The 17,120-nt window shown below is 37.0% G+C and overlaps 1 protein-coding gene across 1 annotated transcript in view; it reads left to right on the top strand.

Annotated features, from left to right (window-relative positions):
- Positions 1–17,120, top strand: part of astn1 (astrotactin 1) — a 487,375-nt gene that overhangs the window by 135,508 nt on the left and 334,747 nt on the right. The window contains exon 8 of the mRNA XM_037682041.1: positions 4,614–4,781. Within this exon, the coding sequence (XP_037537969.1) occupies positions 4,614–4,781 (168 nt within the window). The remainder of the gene's footprint in view (positions 1–4,613; positions 4,782–17,120) is intronic.

Genomic DNA, 17,120 nt, shown 5'->3' on the forward strand with positions numbered 1-17,120 from the left:
CCAGACGGTCTGGGGGGGCCGGGTCGCGGGCTAGGCTCGTGAGGCGGGTGGGGGGGGCGTGGTGCATGTGGGGGGGGGCAGGTTGTTCCAAAGTTTGGGACCCACGTCTGAAAAAGGCTGATCTCATCTGAGCTTCATTCTCTTTTTTGGAACAGTCAAAAGCAGCTGATCTGATGATCTCAGGGCCCGAGAAGGAACATAAGGTTCCAGTAGAACACATTTTGCTGTGAAGCTTCATAGAGACTGCACATTTAAGCTCATTTTTAGCATTCACATATGATTGGAGACAGTTCACTTGAATTCAGAAATAGTTTTATTTTGCCAGACCATAACAAAGACAAACGCAAACATTTGATGAAAGTAAGTATGAAAATAAATCAATAAAATACAATCAATACATTTCACCAGTAGGAAATGATCTGTGAAGCCAGACTCCTGAAATGAATCATCTTAAGGGACAAAAAAAGAGAAAGATATAAAAATAAAATAAAAATAAATAAACATAAAAGCTGAGCATTCCTGGAAGATTTGCTTGTTGCCCACTACTTATTTTTTTATTTTTTTTTGCCAGCGTTTGAATGCAATCTCATATAAAATTGTGTTTATTTTTTAAATAAGGAGGATGAACCTCAGCTTCTTACACACCTATTTTTATCTCAATATTTGTTCAATTTGTTAATACCCATTCTTGTGTTTCCCTAGATCAGTTGACTATGATAACCATCTTCATATGGGTTGACTTCAAAAGTTATCAGCTGCTAATATCAACCTAATGATAAATTTGTACAAGTTTCAATAAAATATTTTAGTGGTTCGTGGGATATTTTGTTAAAAACATTAATAAATAATACAAAAAAACTCACTATTATTCCAGTACTTTAGAGCAAAACTGAAAATGCAGCTCTCAGCTGGCACTCAGACTACAAGTTTGGGCGTCTCAGCTACTACCATACCGAAATTTAGTGTGGTATCTAAAATTTAACTGAGTAGCGTACTTGCCGCCGTACACATTGCACTGTCGTATAAGTCGCATCAGTCCAAAAATGCCTAATAAAGTGAAAAAATAAATAAATAAAACCCATAAATAAGTTGCTTTGCCATATAGGTTGCATCTATTATGCATCACTTCTGACAACCTGGAAACATGGGCCGGTATAGTGCCGAAAATTGACTGGCTGCCAAATGGCGGCTGTGGGAGCGTGCACAGGGGGACTTTAACAAGAACTTAACAAGATTAACACTTAAACACAATTATTTGTTTGCTTGACATTATAGCGAAGGTGTGTCTCAGTTTAACTTTCCTTAATAAAAGCACTTTAATGGTCAAATCAGCTGCATTTCGCCTGTGCAGCGCGGCAACATGCAGCTGATTTGATGTTTGTTCCAGGAGTTCCAGAGCGAGACGAAGGTGGCTTAGTATGGCAAGTCAAGTGACTCAGTAATAGCTACGTTTACCTATTAATGAGAACTTGGTTTGCCATATTAGTCTAGGACCCTCTAGTGGCTGAAAATGGTAGTGTTTAATATTTTTCATGTCAGAATGAATGAAATAGTCAGATCTCAGCCAAAAAATGGGTTATAAATATGGGGAAAAAACATAGTTGCTTCGCCATATAAGTCGCAGTGCATGCACATTTATGCAAAAAAAGTGACTTATATGGCTAGAAGTATGGTAATAAACATTGTTGTGTCCAATGAAATTGCTTTGCTAAGGCAGCCATCTTGAATTAGATTTGGTCCAAATGGTATTCAGTTGTAGGGGCACATTAAATCAAGTTTATGCAATACTAAAAGTTTGATGGAAAACCTCTGAGCGATTCTTGAAATATGCTAAAGTTACAGGCAAAGGTACCCAAGCACGTGTGTGCATGCGAACTCTCTCACACACACACAGATATGGGTGGTTGGACACACACACACACACACACAAACATGATGTGTGTGTACTTCTGAAATGTTTCAGAAACAAAGACCTTTACTTTGATAATATCATATATCAAAGTAGGAGCTCCACACTTTAGAACACACAGAGCAGAACCTGGTGGAGGTGTTTGCAAATGTTTAGTACATCAGATATATTTGCTCAAACCGTTTTTACTAAAAACAGCCTTGATCACACAGTGCCTGCATATCAGTGTCAACTTTGACACCTGCTGTCTCAGGTGCCCATGGACCCCCGACTCCAAATGAGTGACAGGTGCTGCTCATGCTTTTTTTATGTTCTGACTTTCTCGTTTTATTTTGCCTTCTTTTCCAGATTGCCACAAACTAGAAAGGAAACACTTCACAAATCTTTAGGTTTTTAATTTTGGACTCGCTGCCTGTAGTTAACAGCGTTTGAGGTTTAAACGCGAGCCTTCGCCAGTATTCAGTGGAGCTTTTAGCTCTTAGATTTTTAGTGTAAACTGTCTGGCACCGTTCAGCTGTGATGCATTTAATGAGGGGATTTTATTTTGGAAATTAAACAGAAACACTCACACATTCATTATTCCCCTTACAGCAGCAGTACTCAGGTGCTCAACAGCTTTCGTCTTTCCCTCAGCTTCACTCAAACATCACATAAATAAGACAGAAAAACCATGGCTGAAGTTTTTGCAGCTCCACTACACAAAGTGTGTCTGTTATTTATCAACCATTATTAGCTATGACAAAGTGTTGATCTGATATTTGAATTTAGTTCTACAGTATGTCATCGCATCACTAAGGCCACTGAAAGAACACACATGGAGATTATTGTGTAGTAATCCCGTTAGTGTCTGTAGATTGCTTGGGGAAAAAAAGCGTCTAAACATGAAAATATGATACTTTGTTTTATCCCAGTTGGGAAAAGCTACAAAATTAGGTTTGTAACTTTGCTGTTGGGAACATCACATTTTAATGGTCATCATTTTAACAGTCGATTCCTGCACAGCTAAGGCACTATTTGTATACTCACTCACATCATCTAAACGCTCCACAAAGTCATGTTTGGGAAGATAATAAAAAAAGTCATTTTTGGGGGGGGGGGGCATTAGCTTAGACTTTGTCCTCTTGGAATTTGTGTCTCCAGCTTTAAGCTGCTCGTTAAGCTTCTTTCCAAGCTAATCAATGACCTGTGGTCAAAGTCTCTGCTAAGCCCCTAGATATATCCACTTACTCCATTTTGTCCCCTCTTTTTGGAGTGGTGCAGACTGTGAGTGGGGTTGGTCCACTGCTAGTAGTCAGTCACCCTCCTGCAGTGGGGAGGCTGCAATTTATGAGCCGAGAGAAGTTTTTAGTTCACAGGACTGAACATCACATGAAAAAAGTGTTTAAATTAATTTGTAATTAATTGACTGTATTAACCTAACAAGACAATACATAAATAAATAGATACATAAATAAATGTGTTAATTAATTAGTTAACAACACTTGGGAAGAAAAAAATAAGGTAATAGTTCATTATATATTAAAATCTACAACTTTTGATTTTTCATATTTTGTTACCAATAAAATAAAATTCAACCTCTCATTTCTAACTTGGATACTTTTGTTTGCCCTATTTATGATTAATAAAAATCCATCATAAATCAAAGTAAAAGTGGTATTTTTATTCTTTTTACTTAGTTCAGAAGGTACCACTTTACAATAAGGGTCCCCTTATAGATGGCTAATAAATAGTTTATAGATACGTTATTGATTCCTCTATAAACACTTTATACATCATTAATAGCTGCTTATTATGCATTAATTAAGGGCAACAGAGAGACTAAACTGACCAGTTTCTTGCCAAATAGTGAGCCAAATATGTTCACCTATATTAAACATTTCAGACTGTAAGCACAATAAGCATTTGTAAACCTTTTATTTTATTTTTTTTAAAGGGTATATTTGTTGTAGACACTTATAATGCAGTGATAAAGTCCGATATCATATGCTAAACAAATAGGTTTACAAATGCTTATTGTGCTTACAAGGATGTAACTTATTTTGAAATGTTCAATATAACGAATCTAAATGAAATATAGAGGTGGACAGATTTGGTTCACTATTTGGCAAGAAACTGGTCAGTTTTTTTTTTTTTTGACACCCTTAATTAATGTATAATAAGCAGTTATTAATGATTTATAAAGTGTTTATAGGGAAATTAATAAGGTATTTGTCAAATATGTATTAGCCATCTATAAGAAGAGCCTTATTTTAAAGTGGCAACACTAAAACTGAATCACATTTCCTCTGGTGAATATCAGCTTAATCTCTCAGATATGAACTTCAACAAATCCTGAGATATTTGTTCTGGTGTTTTGTTTTTTTTTTGTTTGTTTTTTCCAATATTATTTTCAGGTGATTTCCACCCTCATACTGTATCTAAAATACAACTTCTGGGGTAAAATTGTTTAGAGCAGTTTATTTAATCTCCCAAAGTCTTCAAATTTTAGCTATAAGGTCTATTATATGTTAGGTCCTTCGTCATTTCCTAAAACTATTAATAAACATTTTCATAACATGGTTTAACTATTCTACTTCTTTTTTTTTTCAAACTTTACAGTTGACTGCATTTTTTCTGCACTCTCTGTACCTCTCACTTTCTTGTCTGTTTTTTTCTTATGTCTTGTGTTTCTTTCCAACACTTTTCCTTCCTCTGTCCTTGTTAGGATCAAGGTTCATTTTGCTGCAAGGGAGCCAGTTGGATGCTTCAGACTGGCTCAATCCAGCCCAGATCTTGTTGTACTATCAGCAGAATGCCAGTGGGCCTTGGCTCAACGAGCTGTGCGGACGACGGCTACTGGATCTTTGTGAACACCAGTGTGACCCAGAGACAGGTGAGTCCAGAATGTGACAAATTATTGAGCCCAATGCAAACGTTTGAAGAGCCTTTTAGAATTTCAAATGCATTTAGACCTAAAAAGATGATCATTAACATTATTTTATTGAGTTTTTTTTTACAGATTCAGAGCCCTAAATGTCGCATATTTTTGTTGTGTGTTCAAATTAGATGCCTTAAGATAAGAGTAAATCATCTCTGAATAATTTGTCTCATATCTCAGGGTTTTTTGACTATTTTAAACACAGACAAACCAAAGACATTACCAGAGAATCATCAGGTGATTCTTTTTTTTTTTTCCCATTTGCGATTATATACTTTAAAATACATCAGTAGTAGTAAAACATTGTATTAAATATAGTCCCTTTTATTAGTCACATAAAATGGACTGCCCAAACAGAACCTTGAACTAATCTTCTCACACATCCTTTTGTTTTTTTAGTTTTCTACATTTGCCTTATAATCTTGCTGTTTTTGTTACTTTTTTGTCATCCTATTTGTAAAAAGAAAAAAAAAATCTGTATGCCTTTTTATAACTGTCTATTGTTGTCGCTGTTGTCCATTGTTGTCATCTTTCTTTGTTGAAATCAGGTCTCTCTTGTAAATGAGTCCTCGAGGCTCAATGGGATTTACCTGTCTAAATAAAGGTTGAATGAATGAAGAAAAAAATACTGGTTGCTTATAAAATGGCAAATTAATGCACTGATATTAAACTTTGCATGTGTTAATTTGAACATGCATCATTTGGGGTTTTCCTACAATGCAATATTTGCCCAATAAGTGAAATTTATCAACAATGTAATCAATTAAATTATTAAAAATCTGTCCATTAATTCACAAAAGCCAGTTTTCTCCATCATATTCAGTGGTATGTTGCACATAAAGGTTGTCAGGCGAGTTAAGAAGGCACCTTCTCCTGTCAAATGGTCACCTACCTGAGTTGTCCAATGTTCGTTGCGCAATGTTTTGCTTATGATCTGTATTCACATCCAAATTCTGATGAAACAGAATATCAGAACATGTTGTTCAACAAGCTCGTCACCATTTATTTTTATTTGGACCCATTTTGATCTTTACAGCCTTCAAATTCTCTGAGGAAAGTTGGAGTCTGTGAAAGAGAATATTATATAACAGTTTGTTATAGCAAGTTAGATCAGTTTTGCTTGATAAAAGCCTAGTTTTGTAACTAAATCTCGCTTTAAAATGTCCCTAATTATTTTATCATGTATTATATCAGCCACTATGATGAAATTGTAAGCAGTGTACATTTGTGTTGACAGATGAATCAGAATCACTTTTATCTGCCAAGTTTTGTGCACAGACAAGGAATTTGACTTCAATTTCAAGCACTCACAGCATACAGACATCGTGCATAACTTATATAAACTTGGAGGATAAAATAAACAGTATGTACATGTACAGCCATTTTTTAATATACTGAAGGAGAAGAAAAGAAGAAGGCAGGTTGTGGTAGTGCACATATGCTTATTTTATTTCACAGCAGAGTAGCTGACTACTACCATATGACAGTGTCACATGGTTGTAGTCATAGTGTTTATTGAGTTCATCAGAGAGACTGCCTGGGGGATGAGACTGTCTCTGTGCCGGCTGTTTTTTTGCAAATAGCTCTCTGTAGCACCAACCTGAAGGTAAAAGTCTAAATAGTTTGTGTCCAGTATGTGTGAGGCCTTCAGATATGTTACTAGCCCTTTTCCTGATCCTAACCCTGTACAAGTCCTGGATAGAGGGAAGGTCAACCCCCATGATCCTCTCTGCAGACCTGATTGTCCGTTGCACTCTAGACTTGTCCTGTTTTGTGGATAAGTCAAACCACACAGTGATGTGCACAAAACAGACTGAATAATGGTCATGGAGAAGATGACCAGCAGCTCCTTTGGTAGGTTATTCATCTGGAGTTGCCACATGAAGTAATGTCTCTGCTGGGCCTTCTTCCAAACAGTGTCTATGTGTGAGGACCATCTCAGGTCACGAGAAAGTGTGATTCCTAGGAACCAGAAGTAACCCACAGTAGACTGTGTTGTTGAGCATGGTGAGGGGAGGCAGTGTGTGGGGGGCTTCTCTGGAAGTCCACTGTCATTGCTACAGTCTTGAGCAAGTTGAGCTCCAGGTGGTTTTGACCACACTAGTGAACTAATTGACCCACTTCATGTCTGTATGCAGACTCGTCATTGTCCTGGGTCAGACCAATAACAGTGGTGTCATCTGCAAGCTTCAGAAGTTTCACACACCTGTCTGGTGAGGTGCAGTCACTTGTGTACACAGATAAGAGGAGTGGGGAGAGAACACATCCCTGGGGTGTGCCAGTGATGATGTTTCTTGTGCGTGAGAAGATGCTCCTCAGCCTCACCTGCTGCTACTGGTAGATCAGGAAGCTGGAGATCCACTGACATGTGGAGGCTGGGTGAGCGTCTGATGGAGGATGTCTGGGTCAATTGTGTTGAAAGCTGAGATGAAGTCCACAAACAGGATCCTGACGTAGGTCCCTGGGTGGTTGAGGTGGTGCAGGATGAAGTGTAGTCCCAGACTGACTGCATCAGCTGCCGACCTGTCTGCTCCATAAGCAAACTGCAGGGGGTCCAGCAGTGGACCTGTGATGTTCTTCAGACATTTCAACATCAGTCACTCAAAGGATTTCATGACCACAGACATGAGGGCAACAGGTCTGTAATCATTAATCCTGATGGTGCGTTTACTGGGGACTGGGATGATGATGGAATGCTTGAAGCATTGTAGCCTATTTTTAACAGATCCATAGAGTATTAATTGGATTATTTAGATTACTTTATAATAAATGAGTTCCCAATTTTTTAATTTAATTTTATTTTATTTTTTGCTATTTTGATCAGCAAATAGTTTCAGAGCATTGTGTTAAATATAACACATTTTCTGTCCCTGTGGAGGCGTTGAGAGAAAACTTCTGTCCCAGCTAAAGAAGGAAAAAAGAAAAAAACATCTCACTTACAAAAATAATCCTGAAATATGCAAGCTTCACAGCACATACAAGCTGACACATACTGGGAAATGACAAAATCCTTTTTTTTTTCAGCGTTCAGGTTCAGATTAATTAAGGGCGAGCAATGAAGCTGTGTGCTTGAAATAATAATTAATCTCAGCACTTGCTGTGCATAGTTTTCTTATATTTGAAATGAAAACGGAGTTCACACACACGAATCCACACAAAGAGGAAATGTTTTACTGGTAAAATGTTTTTTATTTTTTGTTGTTGTTATAAAAACTCTGCATATGCTTAATTAAAACGAAACATTTTAATCGGTCCAATTCGGATTTAATCTAGTTTTTCTTTGACCAAATAGTTCATTTTGTCTGGTAATTGTAAATGTTTTGCATTTATGTCATATTTCCTCAATGCTTTACAGCTAAAGCTGCTTTATTTGTTTATGCAGCACTGTTCTGTCTTTAGTACTTTTATTGAAAGATGATAGAACAACAACTTCCTCATGAGCAGTTCAGCTTGTGAACTAAAACACGAGGGGACAAAATCACATATCATACTACCAGCGAAAATCAGAATTAGTATCAGGATCAGATTTATTGTCCTTGCACAGAAGCACAACACAATTTCATTTCAGTTCAGCCCGTCCAAAGAAACACAAACAACCAAACAACATAGACATGGGTAGAAGGGGTGCCTGAGGCTGCAACCTCATGAGAGGGGCTGCCTTTTTCATAAAATAAGGAAAAGGGAACACGAGGAAAGAGGAGGTTAAAAAATATATATCTTACATAATAATAATAACAGGACACAGTGTGAGATTGTAAAAAAACTCAGCACAAAAAAAGCAACATACAGATGACATAATACAATGCATTTGGAGTGGGTGAGTGTGTGTGCCTAGGTTCCCGGCAAAAGGAGGGAGGCCAGCAAAGGTGTTGAGTTAAGGCAGTGCTTCTCAATTATTTTCTCCTATGCCCCCCCCAGGAAGAAGAAAACATTTTGTGCCCCCCCAACTCTCCGTGACGACTGTAATAGTATGTCTATAAAATTGTTATAAGTACACCTCTACCTAACACTGTGTCCTTATTAACATTTAAGGGAAAAAGAGAACATAGATGAACATACAAGGAAGAATTAGCATTGTTTTTTTTTTAGTCTGTATCAATTTGCCTGTAAAAAATCTATTATTTTTTAAACTGTAAACATTTTGTACCATTTGATACTGAAAAATAAAATAAAATATAATCAACAAATAATAATAAATTCAAATTGATCAGCAACATTTTAACTCAGGAGTGTTATATAAAACACTTTGGCCTACAAAACAAAAATGAATTAAACAATTTATGCTGATTTTTTAATAATCAAAATGAGGAAGTCAGGATCAATGAGCACATTCATCGATAAAACAAACAAAAACAATTGTCAACGCGAACGAAGAAAGAGGGGGCAGGTAACCCTCTTGCTTTGAGTTACTCTTTGTCACCTGCATGCTGTGAGTGACAAGCGTCCAGAGCATCAAAAAACAGCAGCTTAACTGAGGAGGTGAATTAATTTTGTTAGCAAATAATCAAGTCATAACATGTATTAAACATTACTTCTGTATTAATTGTACTTTGACAAACTCATTGATAAAACTAAAACATTTAGTCAACACAAAAGAGGAAAGAGGGGGCAGGTGTCGTTCTCCCTTGTGTTCACTCTTTGTTGCATGCGCGCTGTGAGTGACGTCCAGAGCGCGTGGACATAAAAACAGCATCAGAGGGAGGAAGGAGGTGATGGTCGGAGTTTATTTATCGCTCCCAAAATGACAAGGCAGCCATATTTGTTCATAACTTATTAGGAACGCATGCGACAAAGTGAGAATGGTGAAAAAAAAAAAAAAAAACTACTCCCTGCGGCAAAAAAAAAGCATGTTTTCAAGGGTTACATGCCCCCCCCCCCCCCCCGCCATTGCCCCGGCCCCCCCCAGGTGGGCGCGCCCCACTATTTGAGAAGGACTGGGTTAAGGGGAGTGTGAGCTGTGCGAATGAGTGTATGCATGTGTGCGTTTGTAAGAAAATCCGTGAACACTGATCAGATACACCCCCCCTCCAGCCATAGTCCATGAGCCGCCCTCGGTAGAGCTATGACACAGGTCCACAGATGTCCTTAGAGAAGGGAACAAGTAGTGGGAGCAGAGCACCTTGTTAACATAACATCCAGGATCATTTGAGATAGTCAGCCTTCCAAGGACGACACGGGAGAAGCAGATTCAGATAACAGCAGTTGTTTTGGATCAGGCCGACTCTGTTAATTTCCGTCTGCCTTACAGTCTCACTGATACATCTCAATGGCGACTCCAAACAGCCAATTTTTTTTGTGGTCAGTTCTGCCGGGCAGAGATTGTAACCTCTCCAATGTCAATTCCTTCCTGCCAGCGAGGTTCAGGAGCCGTAGGTAACCTAAGATTTTCAGCAGAAATCACGTCCAGTTTATGGCTCAGCTCACACAGCATTTGAATCTGAGTTGACAGCACGACACATCCCCTCACACAGGCCAGGCAGCTTCACAATGGCCAGGCAGCTGCCAACGTTTTTCGAGTTTGTTGATATGCCAGGTAATCACCAACTCCACAAAGCAGAAATCCTGTTATCATAAATCCAATTATGTACGTGTCTTCTACATCCTTGGACTGACAATATGGACAGACACACGATCCTCCACTACCCCCAGGAATCTATCGTGTATCTGGCTGCATGTGTCCCATCAGGGCAGGAGGGCTCTCCTTCGCCCTGTCTTCTCGTCGAGAAACTTTGATCAGTTGCGTCAAAAATCATACAAACAAGAACTAATAGCATTTAGGGCCAGAGAAAACAAACAGCTCACATTTTAATGTTTTATTATTTTTTTCATATTCTTTGGTCAAATGTACACGACAAACACATTGTCTAAGATCCTTAAAATATGTTGTTGTTGTTTTTTTTTTTGTTTTTTTTAATTAATGGCAACATTTTTGTTTTGCATCATTAGAACTTTACAAGTTTGCATGACTGCATTTAATTTAGATTTGATCTACCATTTTAGCAATAGTTTTGTTCAACAGTTCTAATGCTTCATGATTGTATATTTAAGATTCTGTTTAGGAAAGTATATTTTTTATATCAACATTTTGGAGTAACCCATTAGTCAAGACATGCTTTTTATACAAAGTAAATCATATCAAAAGAAGGCTAAAAAACAGAAGATTGATTTTAAAGTATGGCTGTTCATCCTTTAACATCTGGAGAGTTGTTGTTTTTTTGCTTGTTTTTTTATTCTAGAATAAGCAGAGAAATGACACTTTTTTATTTTTTTGGAAATATAAAACAAAAGAAAATGTGCAAATGCTTTTTGGCATTGCTACTTGATGTTTTTTTTAAATCATAAAAATCTATAGCGCTACATTATTTAGAGTTTACCCTTGAAGTGAAAATAGAGAGATTTGCTGTTAAACAGCTAAAAAAAACCACACACATTCATTTTTTTTGTGTTAAGTATAAATATTTCACAAATGGAAGGTGCAGCTTTAACATAAGAACAAACTAAAGTTTTTGTTTGTTTGTTTGTTTGATCAAAACTCAAACTGTACCTTGGTTCAACCTGAAATCAAATGGTGAATATTTGTACTTGAACAGTCTTGCTGCTAAGACTGTTCAGGATGCATACCTAATATTTATTTCACATCAAAATAAAACCTTTTTTTATGTTTTTAACTGGCTGCAGAAACAATTATTTGGTATTTTTGTGAATCTAAATAAATAAATATAGCTAAATACAAAATTTAATTTAGACATGACATATTTCAATTTATTTATTTATTTATTTATTTTTATTTTTTTTATTATTATTTTTTTTGTGATTGGACACCATTCATACCCATACCCAAACCTATAAACCTCAAAGGAAAAATAAAACAACAACATTGGCCATTTTTGTTTGTTTCCATGTTTGTGATGAGCCATAACAGGCCATAATGGCCCATTCTTGTTACTTGGTTTCTTGGAAAACCTCAGCCAGTGCGTCAATCAGATGAGTGCAGGAAGAAATTTACCATTTAAAGTAGCCGAAATGTCTTCCCTGTTTTCATCCATTATTTAGTAGCCCTGCTCTCCCCAGGGCAGAACAAATATGTGAGATCTTTAAAAGGATAAAATAAAAAAATAAAAGAGTAACTGGACTGAAGTGTTTTGTTCTCACTTCTCCTGGAATCATTTCAGATTTTTACCACATTCTGGACTTTGTAACATCTTTCTGTTGACCACTTCCCAGTCACTGACATGTACAGTAATATTTAGTATCAACATGTATAGGAACATTTTACTATATTTGCTCCTTTTTTTTTCTTTTTGTTAAATAAAGTAAAACATCCAAAGCTGTCTCCTTTTGTACTTCTTAAAAATGTTAACAACTACAAATCATATGTACAACAACAAGAGCGACAGAGGGTTGTTAGCAGGAATATATGCACATGGAAATAAGTACAAGTGTTTTGGGACATGAGTAGTCTGCACAGGAGCTATATGTAACCTAAATCCAAGTATTTTCTGCTGCAGGTGATACAGATGAAAACTGAGATGGGTTGTGACAGTATCAGTGCTGCTCTTGCAAAATGTTCAAAGAGGCAGCAGATGCTTTAGCGCATGTTACGTCCCTTCTTGCAGAACTCTAAACCTGGCTGCTTCGGGCACTGATGTTTACAGTCTGTTTCCACCCATATACTTTCACAATGTGTTTCCGCTCCTGAACTTGGGCACAACTTTTATGAAATACAGACAGACATATTTTGCCTCTGGAGATGTGTGTTACCAAATCATGACATACTGTCCTGATTAACATGACTGCATAATGGATCAATGCATGTGTGTGTCTGCTTGATGAGCTGAATAATCTTGTGCACACGTGACAAAGCAGTGCATGAAGAAAAGCAGACTTCTGATGCAGTCACTGCTGGTAGATAATGACTTTTGCGCTTTTTAAAGGTTAGCTGTGCATTTTGCTAACCTTTGTTCAAACTAAATAGGCTACATGTTTCATAAGGTGGCAACTAGAATGATGAATGCAGTAAAAATAAAGTGTGTAAGTTAGAATAACGCTCTGTGCCTGAAGATTGAACAATCAAAGAAGATAAACCTTACATCAGAAAAAATATGTTGAGCTGTCACAGCTCAAGAAAGTATTAATCAATCAACTTAGAATAAACAATGGAGAGTTCACTCTGAGCCAATCTAGAAGTCCTAAGCCCTCAAACACCCTGGAGCGAAAGGTATGAGCTGAACGGACCGCAGCGCTGAGAAACGACATCCTTCTTGGGGAACAGTGGGCCGCCAGCTTACTTCATGCATCCACTGTAGTAATGAGAAAAATGAATGCAAATTCTGGTAGGTCAAAAACATCTTCTTTCTGATGAGAGAACCACAAAACATGCCAACTAAGTTTGTTTAGATACTTTAATTCACAAATCTGATATAAACTTACTTACATTTTAGCACAAAGAACTAAGAACCTTAGTCCAAATTGAATCTAAAACTCCTTCTCAAAGTCTTCGGATTTATGTAAGTTACTTTCTAAAATAATATTATCGGTCGTTCATTAATATTCCATATTTGCCATAATTTCCATGTCATAATTCAAACTGAAAATAAACGTTACAGAATTGTATTAAAATTATGGCTTCTTCATGTTGTTCTTCGAGGGACAGGAATTAAGTTCACTACAAGAACTCATGTTTATATATGTTTAAGGTTAGGCCGGTTCATTTACATTACCGTAAATACCTGTTAAAGGGTGCCCCGACCAGAATTCTAACATCCTATACATATATTCCTACATATATCTTTTGGAGTACAGAGAATGAAGCACGTCTTTTAAAATTCAGTTGATCCTTGTTTATTGCGTTGGTTACGTTCCAGGCACACAACCCCACCTCCCGGAATATCCACAAAGTAGTGACGCTATATTTATATAAATATATATATATATATATATATATATATATATATATATATATATATATATATATATATATATATATATATAAAGGCTTTAAAAACCCTTCCCACACTCTTGCAATGTTCAAAACTCTTAAACCAACCTCATTTTAACAACATACATACAGTACTGTATATGTAGCTACTAAATTTTACTTACCAGGCTTTGCAGAACAGCAGCGGCTTAGTTCCGGTCCAACTCGGTTCCGTTTCTGCAAACCTATCCTGCTGGTTCTTGTCGTCTCTCTGGCTCAGGGTACAGTATAGTGGTGGTGGGCTCTGGAAACAGCGCTGGACCTACGGTGGCACATCTCCGCTTGGAAGTTCTTGTAGGCTGGCTAGGAGCTCTCGGGTTAACCACCGAGTCTGGGGGTCTGGTTATGTGCAGTAGGGCTGCAACTAACGATTATTTCAATAATCGATTCATCGGACAATTATTTTTCCGATTAATCGATGAATCGGCAAAAAAAAAACCAATGTTTTAATTTCCACCCCTTTATTCCAAAATTGAACATTTGACTGACATAGCAATTCACACTAAAAACAGGTTGCTATTTGACTATTGTGTTAGTAAAATATTGAATAATAAAAAAATAAAAGTTAGTCAAATAGCTTAAAAAATAAATGTACACAAAAATATATACAAATGTATCTTTATACCTGCACAGTATGTAGCTACTTTGTAAAATGTGTCCTTGAGGGAAGAGTGTAACCTGGATTAAAAGTGTGGATTATTGTAACCTGGATTAAAAGTGTGGATTATTGTAACCTGACTTAAAAGTGTGGATTATTGTAACCTGGATTCAAAGTGTGGATCATTGTAGTGAAGCCTTCGTCTTCAACCATCGACAGAGGCCTTGTGTCAGTGACGATCATGTTCAGGATGTTTCAGTGAAGACAGCTGCTGCTGTGGTGTCCATGATGTCTGTCCTTCATGCAGGATGTTGTTGTTGTTGTTGTTGTTTTCTGGAATGAGAGAGTAAATATGTTTTATAGCATAATTATTCCAGCAACTCAAGAAATGCCTTGTTTCACTTACAGCGTTAGGTTCAGGCAAAAGTAGCTAAAAGAGGAATTAAACACACACACACACACACACACACACACACACACACACACACACATATAAAATACTTAATTACACACATTTGAATAGGTGTAATAAATTACTTTAATTCCTGTTTAAATGCAATTCATCCTGCCATACCTGCAGTGTCTTCAGACTTTGCCAGCAAATTAAAAGTTGAAGCTTAATCATTAAATTATTATCTTTGTGTTAGATTTATTTATAAATCACATGTAAACACTGCTTGTTCCAATTAAATTAAATAAAAAGTAACACACACGTTCTCTATCACTGTCATTAATCAGATAAACAAACAAACAAACAGCTTCATCTACCAGATAGACTGACGTTACGTTTTCTCTCTTGAAACAGAACAATGTGTTAAATTGTAGAGACTCACCTGCAACACGAGTTGGGAGTGAAACATGTATCAGCTGCAGCTCCTTCCTCCTCCTCGTGACTCCGACATGTTTACGTTTTATCTCCGTGGATCTCACGTGTCGTGTCGGTGATTTTCAAAGCAGCATGCTTCTCGTTTTTTATCTTTGTGAAGTTCTCCCACACTTTGGAGGACTTGGGTTGAACAGTTTTCGCTGCGTTGGTCATTTGTAAAATTTACTTAATTTTCTTTAAAAACACTCTGCTCTGCTTCCTCCTCCCCCCTTGCTCTGTTCAACTCACGCTGCAGTTTTTTTTTTTCCAAACTTTATTCAGTCAGTCAGCATTAACAACTGTCCGTGAACAAAACGAAACGGCTCCGCAGCGCCGTGAAAGATGCATAATCGCACGACACAACAAATCGATAACGAAATTCGTTGCCAACGCTTTTAATCATCGATTTTTATCGATTTTATCGATTCGTTGTTGCAGCCTTAATGTGCAGCCAATCAGTGCCCAGGTTACATGGCACAATGCTCCATTTCTTAAAGAGACATGTCCTGACATGGTCTATTTCTTGTGGATCTTATGTTTGTAAGTTTAATTTTCTTGAAGAAACTTGTCCAAGTGACATGATTTAAATCTTACTTTTGAAAAGCTGGTTCAGCAGTCATGACTTCGCTTTGCAAAAATAATGTTAGACAGAAAATAGCTGCTGGAGACACTATCATACAGTAGTGGCTTCTGGGGAATGAAGTCCTGTTGAATGGTGATTATAGTATAGACTTATTGAAAGAAAACTACAAAATGGCGGCGCCTGTTCAAATTTATTTTATTAATTTTTTTAACATTTTCCCAACCACATGAGTTCAATAATATTACTGACAATTGTGTGGCGTATACTGTACTGCACTGTACTTTTTTTTTTTGACAAACCACGATAGAGGTAGTCCACAAAAGTCAACTCGCGAAATAGCGAGGGACTACTGTGGATCCAGAAACCCTCTGTACCTGCCTGCAGGATTCTGGATTTAGTTGCATCTCTCCTGTCAGATTACTGGATCGCCACTGTTTGAGTCAGACAGTTCTTGTTTTTGAGAGAAAGATTGCCAAATCAGGACACTTAGCAGAAGGATAAGACAAATTCACTAAGCACTAAGACACTTAGCCCTTTTCCACAGCTGTACATCAAGTTTGTTGCACTATCATACCCCCCCCCCACCCCCCTTTAGGTTCACAGTTTGTTGTTGATTCTAAAATTGACTGTCCTTTATCAATCTGTTTTGCTTTTTTATTGCACATTTAATTAAGTAGCAAAGTAGTAATTATAGTTGGTGCTATATCATGAGCATATTGGAAGTGCTGCCATTGATGTGTTAGTAAAGCAGTCATATGTTTAAGATGAATACATGAGAAAACTAGGTTGCATTTGGGCAATATTACACAAAATCAAACTTAGGTTACATGAATTGTTATGTAAGACTAAAACAATGCTGAGCATGCCACTGTGAGCATGTTTATGATGTCTGGTAAATTCAGATGAACTTCACAAATCGCTTCCCTTCATTGGTGAATGAATAAGTTAAACAGTTAGGTTACAGAATAAAGTCTGTGATTAATTTATTTAAAGTTGTACCACATATTGCCTTATTTTCATGTTTTTATATGGTTTTAGGACATTTGGGCAATTCAGATTCTGATCAAGGTAATATTGATGAAAGATAAAACACACTAAATGGACATATGGTAAAAGCTAAATGGACTGTACTTACAGTATATACAGTAGCGCCTTTCTATCTTATCAAGATACTCAAAGCTCTTTACACTACAATCTGTGTCCTCATTTACCCATTCATACAGCACTCTACTAGACCTCTACAAAGACTAATCAGTGCTTTATCACATTCA

This window comes from Nematolebias whitei, chromosome 9, assembly GCF_014905685.2.
Source record: "Nematolebias whitei isolate Nwh7 chromosome 9, NemWhi1, whole genome shotgun sequence".
Taxonomy (NCBI): Eukaryota; Metazoa; Chordata; class Actinopteri; order Cyprinodontiformes; family Rivulidae; genus Nematolebias; species Nematolebias whitei.